The 23,780-nt window shown below is 40.9% G+C and overlaps 1 protein-coding gene across 2 annotated transcripts; it reads right to left on the reverse strand.

Moving 5' to 3' along the window:
* Positions 1 to 490: 490 nt before the first annotated feature.
* ncmap (non-compact myelin associated protein) lies at positions 491 to 20,906 on the reverse strand. Of its 2 annotated transcripts, XM_033642291.2 has the most exons (5): positions 20,750 to 20,906; positions 20,384 to 20,571; positions 4,690 to 4,796; positions 4,157 to 4,241; positions 491 to 1,608 (listed from the first exon to the last, which is right to left on the reverse strand). In XM_033642291.2, the coding sequence occupies exons 3-5, from the start codon at positions 4,781 to 4,783 to the stop codon at positions 1,329 to 1,331; spliced, it is 459 nt and encodes a 152-aa protein (XP_033498182.1). In that variant the 5' UTR covers positions 4,784 to 4,796; positions 20,384 to 20,571; positions 20,750 to 20,906; the 3' UTR covers positions 491 to 1,328. The 2 variants fall into 2 exon arrangements, with proteins under 2 accessions (XP_033498182.1, XP_033498181.1); XM_033642290.2 differs by lacking the exon at positions 20,750 to 20,906 and having other exon boundaries at positions 20,384 to 20,703.
* Positions 20,907 to 23,780: the final 2,874 nt, after the last annotated feature.

The raw sequence follows: 23,780 nt of genomic DNA on the forward strand, positions 1-23,780 counted from the left end.
AGGCAGTAACTCACTCCCAACCTGGAGGGGGCAATCCACCGTTTTCCGGCAGAAACCATGGCCTCAGATTTGGAACCACATCATATGCGAAAAAGCAGACATGCAATTCTGAGGTTCCCAAACCAAGATTTTTACTCAAGTAATACTCTAATAGGTCACTTCTTTCACCACTGTCTATAATTAGTTTTTAAATCCTTGATGTGAAAGGAAACAGGCAACTAAAGCTGTCAGAAAAAATGTAGTGGAGTGAAAGGTGCGATATGTCTCTGAGATGTACTGGAGTGGAAGTAGAAAGTAGCATAGAATGGAAATATTCAAGTACACATAGCTCAGAGTTGTACTTTAGTATAGTATTTGAGTAAATGTACTTTCTTCCACTGAGGATCTCGCAACATTTAACACTCTCTTTTCTTTTCTTTTCTTTGAGGTTTCATATGATTGCCATATTGTTTTGTCCTTTGTACAAATGAAACAAAACAATCAGCCACAATTAGAAATATTAAATTTAATTTTCTTCTCATTTTATTACAAGAACCACAAACAATAAAATACCGGGAGCGACAAAAATAAAGTGCAAAATCCTTTGGCGTCACACTAGAAAGAATTCACATCAGTGTGTTACACTGACACACAGATGCGTCACAGAATATCTCTGTGGTCTCTTCGTTATACAAGGTAGAAAAAAAAATACATTTCATACTTAAAAATTAATGTGTGATCAGAAGACAAAGACAGTATAATGTTATATTAAGCATATTTAGTAAGTTATATTGTTGCTGTATTAAAATAAATTTGCAATATCTACACATTTTCTGTCTGTTAGCTTCTCTTATACTGTCTTTGTCTCCGTGGACATTCATACTAATCCTACATTTACTCCTGACCCTATGTGGTCCTCTTACATACAGAAATGTACACACATAGAGCAACATCGTCAAACCGTTACAGTCTTTACTACACACTTTCTTCATTGTATTAGTGATCTGCAAAAAGTACAATCAGTAAGAACCTTGTGGCGTCTATACTCTGAACACTGACTGTAGCCAAGAATCAATTCCTCTCCTGAAAAGTCTCCCGTCGTGAAACATCCTTCATGCGATCCATTGTGTCTGCTTTACCATTTTGTTCATGTATATTTTTGCACACCAAAGGAGGACGTCCTGTGACGGTCATGGTCACCAGCAGTGGCTCGGTTGGTGGACATCGACAACACTGACGTCACAGATTGAGTTTCCACAGGATTCAGTCAGCACGCAGTGTGTGGTTGCGCATGAAGACGACACATCAGTCAGTGCCTGTTGTTGTGAGACTACACCACAGTCTTGTCGCTATGTGTTTTCTACTGATGGAGCAGAGTGTATGGTGATGGCTGTGGAGTCGCTGGTGGTGCTGGACTGCTCTATGAGGTTTGCCTCCGAGCTGGTGAGCTCCGCTCTGGGCAGCTGGAAGCCGTTCTCCGAGGCCGGGTTTGAATTGGAGATGCTGCCCGACACGGAGTTGACTCCCATGGTGCTCAGCGGCATGCTGCTCTGGACTGTGGATTGGGACATCTTCGGCCGAGGTTTGGAGCCTCCGCTGGCTCCCAGGACTCTGGCTGCATGTGTCCGCCTAGAAACAAAACAAAGTTGTTACTTCACTCACGTAACACGGAGTGGGCTATCATTTAGCAAACTGGCACATGATGTTCAGACTGTTTCTCCATGAGGTGTGATCAACAGTTACATGAAAATATGGCAGATAATCCCTCTGACCTTCTCATCTGTTTTACTGATAGCCCTTTAACAGACACAGTAGTCATACAAAATGGCGATAGAAGATAAATAAGAGTGAGAACAATCTGTATTTTATAGTCTAAACTGTCAATAAAATAACGCACACTTCACTTCTGAGTCGTGACCTTTTCGGCTTTTGTGCCCCTGAACTCTCACATCAAGTTCAATATGTCTATTGGTCATGAGAAGTTTATCCAAAGTCATTTTTCCCTTCTTGAGTTGTTTCTTTTGAATAACTTTAAAGGCTAACTTTTACTTCTTTTTTTTATTAGGGATAGATAAATAACAACAATAGAGAATTACGGAGGAAAGGTAGATGAATACAATAATAGATATCTAATAAAAAATAGTAAATAATAAACTCAGAACAAATGAAACGAAAATGAAACACTCTATCTCTGTAGGGATCCTTTCCACAACGATGTCAGACACTTAAAACAATCTGAGCCTGTCAGTGGCAAAACTCCCCCTAGTGGTTACATTGCAGCCTGTATCTGGGCTGCCAGCTGAAATACTGAACCAGTTTCAAAAATGGTTGTTCCCATTAGTCACTCCGACATAAAAACATGTTAAAATAGGGTTCGGGGTCCAGATAAAAATGGATCCTTTTATTGCTATACTTGGGGTATCATTTGAACAACTCCCGATTAACCCCTCACAGTCAGAAATATTAGCCTTTAATTCCCTTTGGTGAGACGTTGCATTTTACTCCTGTGGATCTCTCCTAAACCCCCATCATATGGCTGTGGCTTAATTTTTTTTTTTTTTTTTTTTTTTTTTTTTTTTAGTTTTATATACTTTATTAATCCGTTGTCATTAACACACAGGTCCGAAAGACACAAACAGGACCTATACATGCACAAAGTGGAGAGATGTCAGAGTGAGGGGGCTGCCTTGGTCAGGTGCCCCGAGCGGTTTGGGGGTTCGGTGCCTTGCTCAAGGGCACCTCAGCAGTGCCCAGGAGGTGAACTGGCACCTCTCCAGCCACCAGTCCACGCTCCATATTTGGTCTGGACGGGGACTCGAACAGGAGACCCCCCAGTTCCCAACCCAAGTCCCTATGGACTGAGCTACTGCTGCTATGAGGATGTTATCCTCATATTATATTGTCCAGCACCCAATATTTAGCATTTTTGGATGTGCGCGCCGTTGAGTCTTCAACTTGACACTGGATAACATCAACATGCCTATTACCCAACAATAATCACTGAACATCTGTACGTGACAACAAATACCAAAGAAAATAAGAATTAATAATTAATAATTAAACAACTTGAATAGTTATTTATATTTTATTTGTAATATACAGATTTTTCAAGGGCATATATAGCAAATGGCACTGTGTTAACATAAAGAGAGTTCGCCTTTGAACATATTTCCAAGTTGGCAATCACTCACAATATAGTGACCAGCTCAGCAAATATGACAAAAACAAGCAATTACTTGACTTGAAATTGAGAGTTAACGATGTAACTAAGATACTATGAATTCTAAGTGTCCACCAGTTACATCACCTGAAAAGGTACCATACCATAACCACACCATTATTTTCACATGTCACAAGGCACACTGATTATTGCTTTGTTGAGGTAGTTAAAGCATGTTGGAAAGTTAAATGTTTACATTTAGAGGTTACTCAGTATATTATTTTAAACGCAGCCATGTTTGCACAGTTATGTGTAACAGTTATTCTCTTTTATGTTAAATAAACTATTTTCTAAAATTTACCCAGGCTTCAGTCATTTCTTTGCTGTATTGTCCAGCCTTACTTAGGATTCAAAAGGGGTCATTTTGATGTGAGTTTACCCCCAAAGTGCACATATACATTCAGGCACGTTCAGAAGCAGAGATAAGCACTTCTTAGTGTGATGCTGTGACACAAATGCCCTAAATTTGACCCCTGAATTTACCTCGATCCACTAAGTATATTTTGGGTGTCTCTAAGGATCACAGAAAACCTTGAATGATTACTATTGCAATTTCCCCTGGGTCAAACCACGCACTGACTGGACTTGTATTTCAGAGGGAAATATTTTAGATATTGTGCAATGTCAGATATTTTTACCTCCTCAGGCCTCTAAAAAGGTTCAAATAATCTAAGGGAACATCATTCAGGAGGGGACCTGTGACACGTAACTGTGAGTAGGAGTGAGTGAGTGAGTGAGTGTGAGTGCTGCACTGCTTAAAGGGTCACAAGCTCAAAAGGTTGTGAACTGTAAGAATATGTTGATTATTTTTACAGTCTATGGTTGATATACATGACTGTTTTTATTAGCCTGATGAAAAGATTAGAAACAGCAGCAGAGGATAAAAATAGCACGACTGTTTCTTTGGTAGCATTCACTATGCAGAATTCGTCCTGTCACACAGGAATGCGGCCCTACCTGTTGTACGTCTTCAGGATGATGAGGAGAATGGCGAGAATGATGATGAGACCTATGACGATGACAGCGATCATTGCCCCAGAACCTGAGAGACAGAGAGCGATTAACATGTTGAAAGCTTGTTTTCCTGTCACTGTGTCTACCTCTAAAAATTTGCATTTCACATCTGACACATTCCCTCTGCTCCGCGCCGTGCGACGTTATTCTGTGTGTGTTCTCCACAAGTAGTGTGTGGTATCTTAGCAACGGCATTGCTCACAGGCAAACAGAACACGGCAAATATTTCCTATTAAATGCTTGGGTGCCACTCCCATACGAGGCGTCTAGATTAGGGCTGCGTGACGCAACAGGTTGTTATTTATGAGGCTTGTCTTATCGTAGAGTTTTTCAATTTACTTTAATCTTTGCCATAGGGGACATCTGAGATCTGATGGTGTCCACAACAAATAGAAGGGTGTGTTTTATCAATATCTAATTTACAAGGAAAAGGAGGCAATGCATGCACACACACACACACACACACAGATCCTTACTCTGGATGAGTATTTGTTCTTTTGTCTTTGTGACGGCGGTTGTGTTTGAAGGTACTGTCGTGTTGGTCACAGGTGAGACAGTTGTAGATTGCATCTTCAGCAATATCCTGCAACAAACAAACAAACAAACAAACACTTTAGTCAATGAATGTTCTCCAAAACAACGACTAAACACCGCTACGTGTGTGAGGGCAATATTCTTCCAGTCTGCTGCAGTCTTACTACAGATGAAGTGTGGAGACATTAATAGAACAAAGAATGGGATTCAAAGATTAAAATATCCGTATGATATATTTTTATAAACAGCAGACAGGTGGCACAGTAGAGGGAGTGCACAAATGAATGGGTGTTTTATAAACCACAGGAATGAGGTTCCTCACCAGAACATTATGTATGAAAGTACAATCAGTGCTGACTTTACAACCGCAGAGCTCATGATGTGTTGGCCATTAAGATCTTTTCGAACACAGCACATGCCGTACACTTTGTCACCAAACCTCCATCTGTACGACTGACATGAAACAGATTGGAAAGACGTGATTGTGTTTGCTCTTATCAGCTGGCTTTAGGGTGACACAGCGGGTTCATATATCACTGTCATGTCTGCTTAAGCTTTATGAAAACATCTACGGTTTTAGATGTGTATTATCAGACAGACTGATGCAAGACGGAACAGACCCAGAAACAATATTCAGACATGTGGGACAAGTATGTTACAGTGTCACAACTCACTTGAAAAGACCAAAACCAACAATGAACTGATTCTACTGACTAGTATTGTCTGCACAGCCGAGGCCTAATACGTTCCCCAGTGCCATAACCACTTGTTACAACCAAGGTCTGCAGAAGACCATCTCTGAACCAACAACATGTCCAACCTTGAAGCAGATGGGCTACAGCAGCAGAAGACCACACCAGGTGCCACTCCTGTCAGCTAACAACAGGAAACTGAGGCTACAGTTCACACAAGCTCACCAAAACTGGACAATAGAAGATGGGAGAAACGTTGCCTGGTCTGATGAGTCTCAATTTCTGCTGCGACATTCAGATGGTAGGGTCAGAATTTGGTGTAAACAACATGAAAGCATGGATCCATCCTGCCTTGTATCAACGGTTCAGGCTGGTGGTGGTGGTGTAATGGTGTGGGGGATATTTTCTTGGCACACTTTGGGCCCCTTAGTACCAACTGAGCATGGTTTAAACACCACAGCCTGCCTGAGTATTGTTGCTGACCGTGTCCATCCCTTTATGACCACAGTGTACCCATCTTCTGATGGCTACTTCCAGCAGGATAACGCACCATGTCACAAAGCTCAAATCATCTCACACTGGTTTCTTGAACATGACAATGAGTTCACTGTACTCCAATGGTCTCCACAGTCACCAGATCTCAATCCAATAGAGCACCTTTGGGATGTGGTGGAACGGGAGAGTCACATCATGGACTGTGTGATGCTATCATGTCAGTCTGGACCAAAATCTCTGAGGAATGTTTCCAGCACTTTGTTGAATCTATGCCACCAAGAATTAAGGCAGTTCTGAAGGCAAAAGGGGTTCAACCTGGTACTAGCAAGGTGTACCTAATTTTTTATAAGCAGCATCTCTGTTTCCTGTGCTGAATGCACCATGTTAGGACTACACCAGCAGTGCACAATAGAGTTGTGCAGGCATGAGTCCTTAAACCTGGAAATAAGTTAGCATTTTTGCACTCCCAGGTTTTTCGTCTCAAAGTCAATGGGGTTTTGTTGGATGTGTAAAATAAGGTCTGTGGTTAACACAAGCTAAAGAGATTTTCAGGATTTGTTTGACAACAAAAAATGTGTCAGTAAATGCCCCGCTCAAGAATTCTGAAGCTTTTGTATAAATAAAAAGTGGTTGCTAACAAATGGCTAAATGAGCCTGTAGAACATCATCACTCTGAACACAGCTTCACAGCCTTGGTGTGGTGGTCACGTTGAAGTCATGTGACTGTGGTGTAATTTGTCGATAGCCTAACTTTAGCTTTTACTTCTGGTGACTGCATACAGGCCTCAAATAAAAACCCCAAGAAGTGTTTATTTGTGAAGATCATTTTGCTGAAGGAAACATCTGAGTATCATCAGCTGTTCTTTGCCACAGAGCTTAGTTTCTGCAACAATCCAAAACGGGGCCGAAACCTGGGCTAAACCAACATCCAGGCTGGCCTACAAAAAGAACGTCATCCCCTCAGCACTCTGAGAGTCCAGTCAGGAGAAGCTGACGTAACCTTCTTACTTAAGCTAAAGTTAACAATGACAACAACAGGGCTGTGTGGGTGTATTCTTTGTATTGATAGCATCAAAAACCTTAGACCAGACACTTTCTACAGAGCTGCATTCTTCATCATTCAACCAGGTGTTTAGATGAGATAAAATCCCATGTGAAACACGTTTGACGAAAATGACAGTGATTTTGTATTGGCTGGACTAGATTGACTCAAATGTTCAATATAATATGATGTCTAAAGAAAGATTAAAATGTCAACTATTTTAATTCACTATATATTAGTATATTAACGGTTTTCTTTTATTAAGATGAGGTGGTCGAAAAAACAGGATGAAAAACTAACTAGGAAAATTAGCTGACAAAATGAATACTGCTCAACTATTGTCAAAAAACAATTAAAAACACATCAGTGAGCCGCATGTTTGCACTGGGCGACATGTTCTTTCCTTATGATGAACATGGGCACTGAAGTTTAAGTTTGAGTCAGTCCCACACGCACCATCCTGCAGCCATAGAGTATGAAACATGGCTGAAAGTAGTCCCCAACACGTGCACTATTTACCTCTGTTTGGGTAATGTTCGTTATGAACTACAGTGGCCAGCTGTTTTAGGAAATGACTGAGCCTTTTCTTCACCTTCAGGATGAGCAGATGGACTAAGTGCTGAATGCTGGAAAATATTGCAAGATGAACACACAATTGATTTGGTCTTTTCAAGGGACTTGTTGGCCATTAAGACCAGCCGTATTCTTTATGAATGTCCTCCTGTAGATCCACATATAACCCTGATCCTGTGCCTTGGCACTTTCTTTACATATATCTTAAATTCAGTCACACTCTTCAAATTATACCCATAATTATCACAATGAATTTGTCTTAATATAAAGATGCTTTCATGTGATTTGCACTCACCGAATCGTGACTCGTTTGATCACACAATATCATCAACAACGCATATTCTCAGATATTACATAGCTTCAGGCAGACTGTCAGGGCAGCTTCATTATGTTTTCATTGATCTTAACACACTGTAATCTCCATCTAATCTACTCTGCTGCATCTGTGACGTAACACGCGCAGCTCCTCTGTCACTTAGGATTCCTAAACAGTCCGCACACAGCTGTAGGTCAGGGCTGTCCCTGTGACAGATACTTCCCCGAGTCGGGATGGAAACCTGCAATCAATTTGTTTATAAGTTCCATAAAGTAGACGAAGAAGAACCTATGATTACATGTAGGTTAATTGTAATTTCCACTGAGGCTTTGTTTTATAAATGTCACTCCTACTTCAGTTTCCACTTCTGCTACACTAATCGCCTGAGCATCATCATGGGAGTTCCTCACTGTCATTTCAGGCAGATGATGAGGTCAGTGAGTCATTAACGCGTGACTCTGAGACATGGTCATTATTATTTACACCATCACCTTGAACTACAGTACAGGCCAAAAGTTTGGACACACCTTCTCATTCAATGCGTTTTCTTTATTTTCATGACTATTTACATTGTAGATTCTCACTGAAGGCATCAAAACTATGAATGAACACATGTGGAGTTATGTACTTAACAAAAAAAGGTGAAATAAGTGAAAACATGTTTTATATTCTAGTTTCTTCAAAATAGCCACCCTTTGCTCTGATTACTGCTTTGCACACTCTTGGCATTCTCTCCATGAGCTTCAAGAGGTAGTCACCTGAAATGGTTTTCCAACAGTCTTGAAGGAGTTCCCAGAGGTGTTTAGCACTTGTTGGCCCCTTTGCCTTCACTCTGCGGTCCAGCTCACCCCAAACCATCTCGATTGGGTTCAGGTCCGGTGACTGTGGAGGCCAGGTCATCTGCCGCAGCACTCCATCACTCTCCTTCTTGGTCAAATAGCCCTTACACAGCCTGGAGGTGTGTTTGGGGTCATTGTCCTGTTGAAAAATAAATGATCGTCCAACTAAATGCAAACCGGATGGGATGGCATGTCGCTGCAGGATGCTGTGGTAGCCATGCTGGTTCAGTGTGCCTTCAATTTTGAATAAATCCCCAACAGTGTCACCAGCAAAACACCCCCACACCATCACACCTCCTCCTCCATGCTTCACAGTGGGAACCAGGCATGTGGAATCCATCCGTTCACCTTTTCTGCGTCTCACAAAGACACGGCGGTTGGAACCAAAGATCTCAAATTTGGACTCATCAGACCAAAGCACAGATTTCCACTGGTCTAATGTCCATTCCTTGTGTTTCTTGGCCCAAACAAATCTCTTCTGCTTGTTGCCTCTCCTTAGCAGTGGTTTCCTAGCAGCTATTTGACCATGAAGGCCTGATTTGCGCAGTCTCCTCTTAACAGTTGTTCTAGAGATGGGTCTGCTGCTAGAACTCTGTATGGCATTCATCTGGTCTCTGATCTGAGCTGCTGTTAACTTGCCATTTCTGAGGCTGGTGACTCGGATGAACTTATCCTCAGAAGCAGAGGTGACTCTTGGTCTTCCTTTCCTGGGTCGGTCCTCATGTGTGCCAGTTTCATTGTAGCGCTTGATGGTTTTTGCGACTCCACTTAGGGACACATTTAAAGTTTTTGCAATTTTCCGGACTGACTGACCTTCATTTCTTAAAGTAATGATGGCCACTCGTTTTTCTTTAGTTAGCTGATTGGTTCTTGCCATAATATGAATTTTAACAGTTGTCCAATAGGGCTGTCGGCTGTGTATTAACCTGACTTCTGCACAACACAACTGATGGTCCCAACCCCATTGATAAAGCAAGAAATTCCACTAATTAAGCCTGATAAGGCACACCTGTGAAGTGGAAACCATTTCAGGTGACTACCTCTTGAAGCTCATCGATAGAATGCCAAGAGTGTGCAAAGCAGTAATCAGAGCAAAGGGTGGCTATTTTGAAGAAACTAGAATATAAAACATGTTTTCAGTTATTTCACCTTTTTTTGTTAAGTACATAACTCCACATGTGTTCATTCATAGTTTTGATGCCTTCAGTGAGAATCTACAATGTAAATAGTCATGAAAATAAAGAAAATGCATTGAATGAGAAGGTGTGTCCAAACTTTTGGCCTGTACTGTATATCGCCTGATTTGTTGCACAAAAGCATCTTTCTTTGTGTTTGCGCAACCGTCTTTTTGTGCTTGAGTGAATAAATTCATCCACGTGTGTTAACGTATCATTATTTCGTTAAACTGTCAGAGACAAGTCAGGCTGTAAGACCGTGTTGGGCGTCTCATTTTGGAGCAAAACGTTTTAATTATAGTAGACAGATGAAAGAAGAGGCATAGCATGAAAACAGTGTTACAATGAAGACATGAGTGACGTCGCATTGTGTCAGCTGGGTGTGAAGCACAGCAGCACAATCAGAGCAGGTGCTTCAAGCGGACGAAATTTGCATCAGCTATAAAAAGCTGGAAACCCTGGCACATGGAAGAGCGGCTCCTGACACACACACACACACACACACACACTGTCTCTATTCTCTTAGTTAGATTAACTGCTCTGTGATTACATTCAAATTCACAACAAAGTATGCAAAACCCTTACTTCTATATTTACCTCGCTGCCTGGGAAGATCCCACTGAACATGATTACGTTTATGAACCACCGGTTGACTTAATGAGAGGTTGTTGACAGACACCAGACTGCTGTCACTCTCAAAACCACGAACTGGAGTCACTAAGAAACCACAATATTCACTAGAAAAACAAATGATAGACACAGTTACACTGCATCACACACAAAACACAGGTAATAAAAATGACAAACGTCACTTTTACACACACGTAGCTGCTGCTGTTACAAAGAACCTGGTTTTATACTTGAAAAGGTGGGAGGTTCAGTAGCTTTCTAATGAACACCTGGCTGCTGAAAGATTAGCTGACACACTTTCTCTTTACTTCTCTTTCACATGCATACACACACACACACCCACACACACACTTACAGTAGCCTAATTACTTTCTGCCACAGACACTGCCACCATTCAGGGAACAGTTGGAGGACATTTTGGAGAATACACATTTTCACTTTCTTACAAGAGTTAGATGAGAAAGTCGATACCACCTCCATGTCAGTACGGTAAATATGACGCTACAGCTCGTTATCTTAGCTTAGCATAAAGACTTGAAGCAGGGCTCTGTCCGAAGGTAACAAAATCTGCCCACCAGCACCTTTAAAGTTTGCTGATTAATGTATTAAATGACAGTCGCATAAAAATGAGAATTTGCTGCTTTTCTTGGCTGGGAGCGGTAACTTCCTGGAGTCTCCGCTGGTTGCCTGGTAACTGCTCCAGGCAAATGGTAAGGGCCCGTGTCCACACTGAGTTTTTTTGTCAGTGCCGGCGTGCTTTTTCAATTGTTCCCAATGAGGAGAAAGCAACACATTCTCACTCATGGACTTTCCATGTCCAGATAAGATGTGAAAGGTACCCTGGGTGTGTTGGTTGTTGGTTGTTCTGGGATGCCGTGTCAAGTTCTGCCTGTCACATGCATTGTCTTCTTTCAAAATACACTTCAGTTTTCACAGGAAATTTACAGTTTACATACATTCTATTTCAAAATAAAAGCACTACGTCAGTAAAACAACACAAATTGAGTTTTTTTTTCCTCCAACAACTAACTCACGTGGTTGGGTTTAGACAACAAAAACACGTGGTTAGGTTTAGGAAAAACAAACAGGGTTTGGCTTTATAATCTCACAGTTTGCGAACACCGCTCTCCCGGATGAAGGTCGGCGTTTCTTGCTGCCATTACTTTCATTCTTGTCCCACCCTGTTTCTTCCTGATGCAGCCAAGCGCTGTTAAATATAACGGCGACCAGCTGCGTATCATGCCAACGTTAAAGGACAGCTTTTTTAGTCACTGTCTGACGCCGCAAGTCACTACCCAAGCACCAAAATTTCGACAAATTCTGGGTGAGATGGGGATGGAGAGAGCGTATGTGGCCACATACAGCTGCCTAGAAAAAATGGCTGTACCCAGCTTTTTTTTTTCAGAATGATGCCACCCATTTTTGTGCGGCCACTTCAAGTGCTTCTGGTAGAAAATCTCAAAATTTTTCAGAAAAGCACCCGTGCCACTGCCACTTCCACTTCAACTAGAAGCACTTGACCAAAAAAAGATGGAGGGCTCAGAAAAAAGGCGCTGAGCAAGGCTCCTTTTCTCTAGGTGACGGCATGCAGCAACACATCCTCTCTACTTATTAGGAACAATTAGAGAAAGACAGTGACACTGTGAGAAACCTGCTTTGTGGACACAGGCCGTAGCATGTTAATAAGTGAGTTTAAAAACTGCTGGTAGCTAGATTGAGTTACCTTTGGATGGAGCAAGGCTAGCCATTTCCCTTTGTGTCCAGTCTTTATAATAAGCTAGCTAACCAGCTGCTAGCTCCAGCTACATATTTACTGCACAGTGGTATTTATCCTTTTATCTTATTCTCTAAAAGAATGTGAATATAGGTTTTTATTTATATATTTAAAAAGGTCTAGAGCGTAGGATTTTGTGGTATTTAGCCGTGAGGTTACATATTGCAACAAACTGAAACAAATCTCTTGTGTGAAAGCGAATTGCGCTGTCTAGAGCCAGCGTTTGATTTGTTCATTCTGGGCTTCTGTCCAGACATAACATGACGAACACTATGGAAGAGGGCCCACTCCATTATGTAGATATTCACGCCTCATTCTGAGGTAACAAAACACAATGATTCTTATTTTAAGTTGATCAGAAACTAATAAAAACATAGTTATGAATACTATACTCCATTTCCACCAAGGTAGCCCCTTAAATCCTACACACTTGACCTTTAACCTAAACTAGTAAAAACATTTGTTTTACACTCAAACTGTCACGTCACTTTCACTCTTAGAGGTCATGAGATTCGTTTCTTGGCTCCTTTTTTGCATGACGTCTGACAACTTACAGTGTTTATGCAATGTATGGACAAATACAGTGGCCTGTGTACACAGCTTTAACCATTAATGGAGCGTAAAAGTTTACATTCCACGTCCGAGCTGTGCACATCCTGGAAGCATTGTGAAAGGACCAATTACAACTACATACATATGACACTCATCAGAGAAAGACAGTACAACACCTTTCTGTAATAGAGTTGAGATTTGTAAAAAAAAAAATTCCACAAACTAGAATTCTGACACTTTCTCATCGAGATATGATGAGAAACCGAATCTTAATTACGGGCTGACGACGGAGACTCGATACTCGTGTGTACTGTACGTCTTATCCAGCTTCCTGCTCGACGGCAAACATTGCACAATCAACTCTCTCAGTGTTGACACACTATAGAGATTAGCAATGACATATATCATGTTTGCTGTTTGCAGAGGTGACAGCTTCTGATAAGTGGGTGACCGATCATATGTCGTGGTGTAAAGTGCTTTGGCAACACGGTGGAGAAATCTGAAATCACAAATTTGCCTGGCAGGGCTTTGCACAGTACTCCGGCATTAACGTGATGTATACTTATTTCTGTCTCTGTTTACAATTGTCAGCCTTTTTTCGTGAATTAGTAGTCCCAATCAGGTGTTTACTATAAATGTACACTAGATATAAATATATAGAAAGACTGGCTATCAGGCTAATTGAAGTAATTCAAACATAAAATCCAAACCAACTCAGAGTAACAAACAAACAAAAACAGTGACAAGACATCAATTTACTCCATAAAGGGCACCTGCTTCACTTGTGTACAGAGAGGACGGACTTTGTACCCTTGTGCTGATAAATTCACCAGCCTTTAAAGGGCAGTTTTGATTGGATCCATTAGGGCTAATTGGAGTTTGGGCTGCACGTCTGATGTGTTTTTGTGCTATGTTATAGCCGCAGTGCTGCCTCTGCAGAGGGCATCGCAGCTCTTGTACAGTGTGTAGAGATATTAATTAGCGCTGCCAGCTGCAGCCCTGGCACGTGCCGGCGTTTCATCAGCAGTCATTCAATTCTATTTGTCACATGTAACCATATAGGGTACAGTTATAGTGAAATGTAATCCTATTTGTGCATTAAAAAGTGTGATTGGAGGGGGGGTAAGCTCTTCCTGAGCCTCTCAGTATATCTGATACCTCCTTCTCAACCTTAACAGGGAGAAAAGGTCATTATCTTTAATGATTCCCTTAGCAGCGGGTGGGTGTGTCAACTCCATCAGCGTGGGTTGTGTCGACAGAAGACACCAATACAGCCAACTGACTGCAGGCTAGGTTTAGGTGGTGTGTTAGAGATCACGCAAGGATCAGGAGAGCCCTCAGCCAAGGAGACACCTACAGTTAACATGATCTGAAATGAAACTGAATTGCACTGCTCACCATTACTCAGCACCTCATGACTTTACCGGACCTCCTGGAATACAAACAACTTTTGCTTGGCGCTGCCTAAATAGCAAACACCATAATAGCCACGAACGGTACACATTGCCAAAACTGTTTCACATGACCATCAGCTAATTAATACATGCTTGTTAAGCAAGCAGTGAAAAGAGAACACATTTTGACACACAGAATGTTTTCACTGCATTGTGTCATCTCGCTGCATTTACATAAGCTAAGTTGAAAAGATGAGCAGAAAGAGTTGCTGACTGGTTTTGCTCTTCACATTCATTCATCCACCCTCAGTTCAGCCATTTCCAAATCCAGTGTCATCTCCCCATCCAGGACATGCTCACATTCACTCTAGCTTTAAAACTGAGCCCGCCACAGCGTCTATCTGGCTCCCCACCTTCGTCACACTTTATTTGGCCAAAAATGTGTCCATTGCTCTCTGCTCCTTTCATTTTCTTGTTCTCTTTGTACCCCTTGCTTCTCTTTTTCGAGCCCCTGATATTTGTTAAGACATTACGACTTAGCCAGTGACTGCACTGTGAAAAAAGGGTGCGGTGTAAAGTAAAGTAAACTGTTGTACTTGATCCCATTTCACGGTCAAGCATAGGCCTTTGGGTCCATGTCATCTGTCTGACAAGAATACTGGCCATCTACAAAAATGGCTCCTTGTCCGCCATGTTCCTGAAAATAATAAGAGATGTCTTCTGCTCTATACACGTACGTGCAGCCTTGTATCATCGTCTTATTTTGTTGAGCTTTAAAGTAGTTGGAATCCATAACTTTTGCTTTACCATCATCTGTTGGACTGCCCCGTCTACTCCAGCATTGCCATGGCATGTGTAAAAAGTCAAAGTCACAGTGCCTGAAAGGTTATCCCAGTAATTTACTGGGAACTATAAGTGAAAGAGGCTTGTCTCTCCACCAGAAAGCTAACAAGCATGTTTCCCAAAATTTCGAGCTATTCCTTAAACCACAAAGCACCGGATCACATCAGCTGCTACAGAACTAGGTCAACTGATCAACTTGGTTAGTGTCAGAGGGGAAATGCCATAAACAATGAATATACATCCTTTACTGTCACAAAAACAGAAGGGAAATTCAAATGTGAGTGCCAGTAAAGGACAACGGAAGTCAATACGTTTCAATGTAAGAACAAAATTGTTCAAATCAGAGTTTGACAGTGATGGTTGCCATGTTGTCACTGGCAGCCATTTTGAGAAACTGGCCAATTCTTGCCTTTGATAACCATAAGTGGCATCTACTTCTTAACATACACAAAATAGGGGCAGTAAAAAGAAAATGTGCAAGCCAACGTAAATACTTTTTTAATATTAGTTGCATTAGCGATATTTAAATATTCCCGTTATAGTCAGAACCGGAAACAGACAATGCTGCACCTACATTGGTTTAGAGACGTTAGCAAAGCGAATTAAGTTCCACTTGAGATTTTAATAATGTTAAGTATCAGATAAAACACTGGCTACAAAGATTTTTGTGTGGTTGAAAGATCGTTAACATTCCTTTATGTCACATTTTCATATTAAGCTCACGTATAGGTGCATAATTACTCAAAAAAAATAGGGTAGCTTAAAATGGTAACTACATTTTCAGTTTTGGCAACTAAAATCTGATGCCTGGTTGCCAGCCGGGAATCATTTTTAAAAGTTGGTGTTGAGCCAAAAATCCACAATGCAACTTTGAAAAAAACAAACAATTCAGGATCTTCCTCTTGTCATGAACAGTGCTGACTACTGGCGTGCGTCTGCTAACCACAAAGCCAAAGATATCATCAATAACTCAAAGCACAAAAGACTTAAAGGACAGTTTTTATGTTTTTAGGCAAAGGAATTTGTGACCACAACTGATCAGATCACTTTGACGTCAGTATCTTCCCCTGCAGCTGCCTGTCTTCTCTCTGCCGCAATAATAGTTTGTTTGTTGTTCCACAAATTGCAGGTATTCACTACCACGGAAGATTCAATATCCTCTCTTCCACCCTTAGTAAACACATCATTTATTGCTTTTTCTGAGTGCTGACTCTCAATGCAGAACAGGAACAATTTAATGTAGTTTCCTCTTTTTTATACTAGGAAAAAAAAAAAAGCTGTTGACCAGCTCTACTTTTTCCCCTTCTGCACATTGTGTAAAACACAGGCTCGTCCACACGCATTCATAAACACGTTCAAAGTATGACCTTCATCAAATGACGGTTGGAGTCAATATTTGAGCAGTCAATTAGACGCAGGTTAATAAGACACAGGTGGAGCTATCAGTCCAGCGAGCATGCATACTGTGCTCACAGCAGAGAGGTCACCTGCGTCACGTCAGATGTAAATGTCCCATACGATTTGTTTTCCAGATGTCACGCTAAAGAGGGATTTAACTATGACTTTTATCGACCTCAATTCGTCCCAGGGGGATTTGCAACAGCACTGACAGGTCCCTGGCACAGCGCACAGCCGCCTGCTATTGACATAAACCATGACGTGACATCAGAGATGTAAAAACTGTCTAATTAAAACAGATGTATGTTGTAAAGAGGTGATATATCAAGGCTGTTTTTCAGCTTATGGTGTGAGAGTGGGTGGTGATGGCCAGAACTCACAGCCCTCACTGTCAAAACTTAAAAGTAGAAATGCCAAAAGAATAATCTAAAATAAAGAGGAAGTATTGTAGAGCCATTGGGCTCTGTAGTCGTGACAGTACAGGCTCCATTGTCCCTGAAATATCCACAAATCATGATGGAACAATTGACTAAAATATCAGCTACTATCTCTGTACCAAACTGGGTTAGAGAAAGTATGATTTAAGGAATGAACCAGTACCAAATATTCTTATGACGAAACACACAGCAGGGTTAGGATGGAAAAAGAAAGCTACTTTGTCAATGAGGGTACAGTAGGTTTGCACAACAGCTTCTCAGCTTACAAGGTATTGTCCGCGCAGTTACGAAAACCATGACAAATGGGTATTTATAGAAAGGCAGCAAAAATCCTGTCAACACTTCTTAAAAAAGGGCTTTAAATTGATCCATTGATAGAGTCTGAAACAGACTGATGAGGCACAAACAGCTGGAATAAAGTGGAAGGTGTTCACTGATATATGTGGACACTAAATCACTTTATTACAGGTCACATTCACATCACTGAGAGTCCAGCTGAATGTTAACAAGCAAACAGTGTCTAGTGTTCAGTTTTACTTTCTTTGAAATTGGTTTTCTGGGTTTATTTACTTTGTTCAGAGTCTTATTTGTGCTTCAGAATCAATCAGCCAGTCAATGACATCTATATGAGTCAGCCACTGACTAGCTATTGTTACCACTGTGTCATGAGAACACTCTGAACTGACGTTAATCTCCTTTAATATAGATATTACCATGACAGAAACCTGCTCAAACGATCTGGGTTTTGAAGTCCCATTTAGGGTATTCTGAGTTCCCACGAGCATTACAACCTCATAATATGACTTAATTAGATTACAAACGCCATCTTAGCTGGGTTTCCTTTTGAGTTGCTGTTCCCATTGTAATAAATTTTATGAATTAAACACTGACACCTCAGTGTGTGTCAGTGTGCCCTGATTCAAACCCCCATTTTACAATTAACATGTAATAAAGAGGATGTTGGGGCGTCGGTGGCTTAGTGGTAGAGCAGGCACCCCATGGACAAGGCTGTTGCCGCAGCGGCCCGGGTTCAAGTCCAGCCTGTGGCCCTTTGCTGCATGTCTCTCCCTCTCTCTCTCTTTCCCCCTTTCACACTTCACTGTACTGTCAATTAAAGGCAAAACATGCCCTAAAATATCTTTAAAAAAATAAATAAAGAGGATGTCTGCTGCTCACAATAATACTTTTTATTTAGAGTTAGCATCCTGAAAACTGCTAACAGGGTTCCCACACATTTGTACTGGTGACTTTTCAAAACTTTTCCATAACTTTTCTATAATATTTGACCCCATTTACATGACTTCAAGTAGTTTAAAATAGCCTGGACATCTCTCTAACGACAAGTCATTTGAAGCGTGACCAGTGTGCGTCATGTCATAGTAATCATCTTTCAACAATCATGCAGCACATTTCTAGACTTAAAATCAGTAATACAGACATGTTTTAGGATTTTTATCAACATATTTTAAATAATAGCTGAAACAATCAAAACTTTTTCAAAACTCTTTCACGACTGTGGGAACCCTGAGCTCAAATCAATAAAGATGTGATCTGAAACTTTGCTCACTGGTATGTCTAGTATGCTTTCTTAGTCTGGCTACTGAAGCATATTTTGACACAATGCTTATTGGAGTTGAAAATGATAACAAAACAAAGTAGGCTACTTACAGAAGCACTGTGCTTATCATCTACAGAGTCAGACAGAAGATAATTTTATTTTTGATGTGAAAATCACTTCAACTTCTTAGGTTGACCTAGTTACAGCGTTGTTATAATTGTGTACATATATTTATTATTTCATTATTAAAATCAGTTGATATCATCATGGGCATAGGTTTCAGGGTGGACACAGGGACCCTTAATATTTAGAATATGTGCATTTCTTCCTCCCTAAATAAAAACTAAAGTAGCAGATGACTTTTATTTTGAAGAAATTAAATTAATGTAGAAAAGGCAGAAATTTTTTGCATAAAATTCACTTGAATGCAGGAAATTAAGTGTTTAATGCCCCCAAATGTTCAAAAAAAAAAACCTACAGCCTTGGATATCATATTGTGGAATATGGAAGGAGGTAAAAGCTAGTGGTGGAAAAAAAAAAATCGATACAGCATAGTATCATGATATTTTTGTGTGGCAATATCGTATCGTCACACAGTGCCAAGTGTCGATTTTTTTATTATATAGCCTAAATTATTAATATTACAGATACAAATTAAACTTCAGGTAGCCTACTAGAACACTATAATCAATTGCTTTTTCAGTCTACTAGATACATTTCGCTGCTGCAAAAAATGGCTGAAGTGAGACGAACAGACTGAAAACTTATCTTATTAGATAAAACAGAAACAGAAAAACAAAAGTTTTCCTTTAGGGACGTGATTTACAGTTGAAAAAAAGTAATTAATCGCTATATATCACAATATATTTTATTGCAATACTCAGCATATGGCAACATATTATTTAAAATCGCAATAATACTGCATCGTGACATAAGTATCATGATAATATTGCATTGTGACTTAAGTATCGTGATAATATTGTATCGTGACTTAAGTATCGTGATGATTTTGCATCGTGACTTAAGTATCGTGATAATATTGTATCGTGGATCCTCTGGTCTCTGGATATTCCCACCCTTAGTAATAAATAAAATAGCCTGTTGGTTTTATTTTAAACGCTGATTCACCTTTTATGTTCTTTAGGCTTTTTATGCTTTATAAAAGGTTTAATTTGTCTTTTTGTCTTTTAAGCTTCTATGTCAAGTCCTCAAACAGAAACACACTACTGTTGGCCAATAAATTAATGCCAAAAAGACGCTTCAAAGTTATCCAAACTTTAACCTAATGAGCTTTACTCAAACTGGTTAGGTGCAGCTGGTATGCGATCACAGTCATTAGCCTTCACAGGAATGACTGTAGCCCGATTTAATGAGTGAAGAGACGTAGCAACACAATAGAAGAAAAGGTATGCTTTCTATTCTTAGCACCACACCGACAACTCCCCTGGTCAAACAACTACAAGTGGTGGTTTGGAATAAACTACAACAAGACCAAAATGATAATCATGCCTGTCACATTACTGTGAAACTACCTGCTTTGATAAACGCGGCAGGACTATACAAGCAGCGGTCATATTTTCCTACAACATAGTGGTAACTGATGAGATGATAAGCAGGGGTGTTCCACCACACAGCCGCTTGTCAATGAGAGATGCACAGACAGATAGTGCTGGGAACTGAAGTGTAATCTCCATATATGTATATCTGCGTTGTTTCACTGACCTAAGACTAAATCTGAGAGCTCCCTGGAATGTGAGCTATTCCCTTTCACCTGACTCACCTGCTATTTCGCCATATTATCTGGGAAAGCCCCCGTTGTACACACACAGAAACTCATTGAAAAGTTAGTCTCAGCTTCACGAGACAAAGTTAAGAGGAAAACAAATCCTAATAGAAGGAGTCAAAAGCAGAGACTTACCGAACCGTCTCCTCTTTGATTTCAGCCCAAGCCTTCTCCAGATGGGAGCCTGAGCAGCGCAGAGCCCCCTCCCTCAGCTGATTGAGGGGGGCATAGTCCACCGGTGGAGGGCTGATGGTCACAGCAGGTCTGAGGAGGGAGGCACGAGGGAGCAGAGGAGTGTGTGAGGAAATAAATCCCAGGTCCTCCTACAGTGACAGTCCCACAGGTGCACACAGGACGGGACAGACACAAACAAAGGACAAAAGAGTTTTAAAAACAGAGCTGAGATGCCTCTGAGTATGTGCTTTCTTTGGGATCAGAGTGTTTATGTGAAGAGGAGGAGGAGGAGAGTGAAGAAGAGGAGGAGGCTCCACGCTCACTCACTTGTTGCTCCAGAGCCGAGAGTAATAATCTCAGGCAGCTGGTTTTTCAGGTCCTTCTGCCTGGCCCTTAGGCGTGCCGTGGCTACTGATCAAAAAGCGAGGCTCCTCTGCGGGGCTGTCTGCTCAGCTCAGCTCTCACCATGACGACTGCCTCTCAAAATCAGACTGGTTGCATCTTGCTGGAGCTGCAGAGGGTGGGGCTGTGTGCAAATTTGTGAAGAAAGATGGAAAAACATCAAAAAATAACATCTCATATAGCAAAATCCAGAGTGTGCGTTGTGCAATCAAATCACTACCTCAAACAAAGTGGACAAAGTATGTGGTTTCAGTTATCACAAACCCATTCATCTCTGCACGTACACGTTTTATGTATGTAGTTGAAAATTAACTGAATTACAATACTTGTCCAAAGGGTACAGGGTGTGTATGTACAGCACAGAAGATACACCAGCCTTCTCTTTTTATCACAGGACAATGAGCTCCTTTCAAACACTTGGCAACATTTGTGTGAAAGTCGTCCACTGAACAGGAAAAATGTTTTCACTGGCAACCATATTCCCAAGTGTCCTTCTATCTGTCTCGCTCTTATTGAGGCAAACAAGTTCCTGTAACACGCCCGGCCGTGGTAGTCTTTCCCCAAACAGTGCCAACAAGTCGTCAGGATCTCGCCTCGTGTTACCTCCAGGGGCTAGGTGGTGCCCGCGACTATAAAGCGAGGCAGTGTTGAGCCTTTGTGAGAAAGTGTAACTCAGCTTCATTTGGGCAGACACGCATTGTTCTGCTTCTCATGATGGCCTGCATACCTCCACGACCATTACACAGGTATGAGAGCTCAGGTTTCATAGAGAAGGGTGCATCTTTCAGTAATGGCATCCCCACATTGTGTTGGTTTCAGTCAGGCACAGTACCCTGTGTCTTAAATTAGTTTAATTTTACAAAAGGTGAAAAGAGCAGTGGATTTTCTTTTGTAAATAACTAAGTTTGTTTTTTAGTGCCAGACTTTTTATTACGTTTCTCCTGAGTTGGCTGTGTTCTTTAACTAATTGTCTAATTAATGCATCGTCTGTTCCATCACATTCTCCTATCTTTGGGATCCTTGGTATAGATAAAAAGATAATACTGCCATGCACAAAGGTGTAAATATAGACAGTGCAGGCAGTTGCACTGGGGCCTGTGGGGTGGAGGGGCCCTATTGCCACCTGGAAATACACCTGTGGTTGAAGCAGGACTCACATTAAATAAAAAATGGTGTGATTTTCTATATATCCTCCTGAGACCTAAACTTTTGTTTGGTATGCATTTTTACTTTCTACTAACTATTTGAGATTAGTAGGACCTGATAGGTATAAAAAACTAAAAATGTCAATGATAATTAAGTCCCAATGTCCTCATACGGGACGATGATAAAGTCCCAATGCCCTCATACGGGACAATGATAAAGTCCCAATGTCCTCATACGGGACGATGATAAAGTCCCAATGTCCTCATACGGGACGATGATAAAGTCCCAATGTCCTCATAAGGGACGATGATAAAGTCCCAATGTCCTCATACGGGATGATGATAAAGTACCAATGCCCTCATACGGGACAATGATAAAGTCCCAATGTCCTCATACGGGACGATGATAAAGTCCCAATGTCCTCATAAGGGACGATGATAAAGTCCCAATGTCCTCATACGGGATGATGATAAAGTACCAATGCCCTCATACGGGACGATGATAAAGTCCCACTGTCCTCATACAAGACAATGATAAAGTACCAATGTCCTCATATGGGATGATGATAAAGTCCCAATGTCCTCATACGGGACGATGATAAAGTACCAATGCCCTCATACGGGACGATGATAAAGTCCCACTGTCCTCATACAAGACAATGATAAAGTCCCAATGTCCTCATACGGGATGATGATAAAGTACCAATGCCCTCATACGGGACGATGATAAAGTCCCACTGTCCTCATACAAGACAATGATAAAGTCCCAATGTCCTCATACGGGATGATGATAAAGTACCAATGCCCTCATACGGGACGATGATAAAGTCCCAATGTCCTCATACAAGACGATGATAAAGTCCTTATGTCCTCATACGGGATGGTGATAAAGTCCCAATGTCCTCATACGGGATAATAATAAAATACCAATGTCCTTCAAAAAGCTGATAACTTCCCAATGTCTTCACATGAGTACTTTCTAATTAACAGCGTCTTAGCTTTTTACTGTTGCTAACATTCGTCAGAATTGTATGGCCTATGAAACTACAAACATTATTAATCATAAATAAACAAGTTTCAACCATAAAATGTGATCAGGTTTTGGACCTTGTCCACTTTTGTGTGAGTTCTGAGTCGGCAGAGATGGCTGCCATCTTGGTTTTACACAGATTAGTGTGTTGTGGTCTTACTACCACTAGGTGGCACAAAAAAGTGTCCACAGACTAGGACAACAGGTCTGAGTTAAGCAGAATGAAGTACAAGGTCAAGTAAACCCAAAATGTAATGTCCTCATATGAGGACACAGGGTCTCAGGAGGATATGCCCTCAAAAAGGCAAACCCATTACGGTTTTCTGTTTTTGTTAAATAGTATCAATCTATAACAAAATGATACGCTTGTTCTACATAAACTATACAAAAAAACTATAACTTAACTATAAAAACTATTTAGTTAAACCTAACCTATTTTCTTCTGTAGTTTTTGTCACATACACTGGTGATCGCTGGGTAATATGATGTTGTCCAATACCAAGTCTCTGTTTAATCATCAAAAATCTCTCAACACTAAAAAGTGGATATAACATAAAAGCGGCAGTAAGAAACACTGTTAGTAAAATATATATACGCCTAAAACTGTGTGTGTGTGTGTGTGTGTGTGTGGTTCATAACTAGTAACTAGGGCGTAGTAGGGCCCATCACATTATCTGCCCATTGTAACTACTGTTCGCAACGGCCCTGTATATGCCTGTAATAGGCCCTCATCATTTGGCAAACGTCTGTCAATACATAACTCTTATGTTGCTTAGCTGTC

This window comes from Epinephelus lanceolatus, chromosome 15, assembly GCF_041903045.1.
Source record: "Epinephelus lanceolatus isolate andai-2023 chromosome 15, ASM4190304v1, whole genome shotgun sequence".
Lineage (NCBI taxonomy): Eukaryota > Metazoa > Chordata > Actinopteri > Perciformes > Serranidae > Epinephelus > Epinephelus lanceolatus.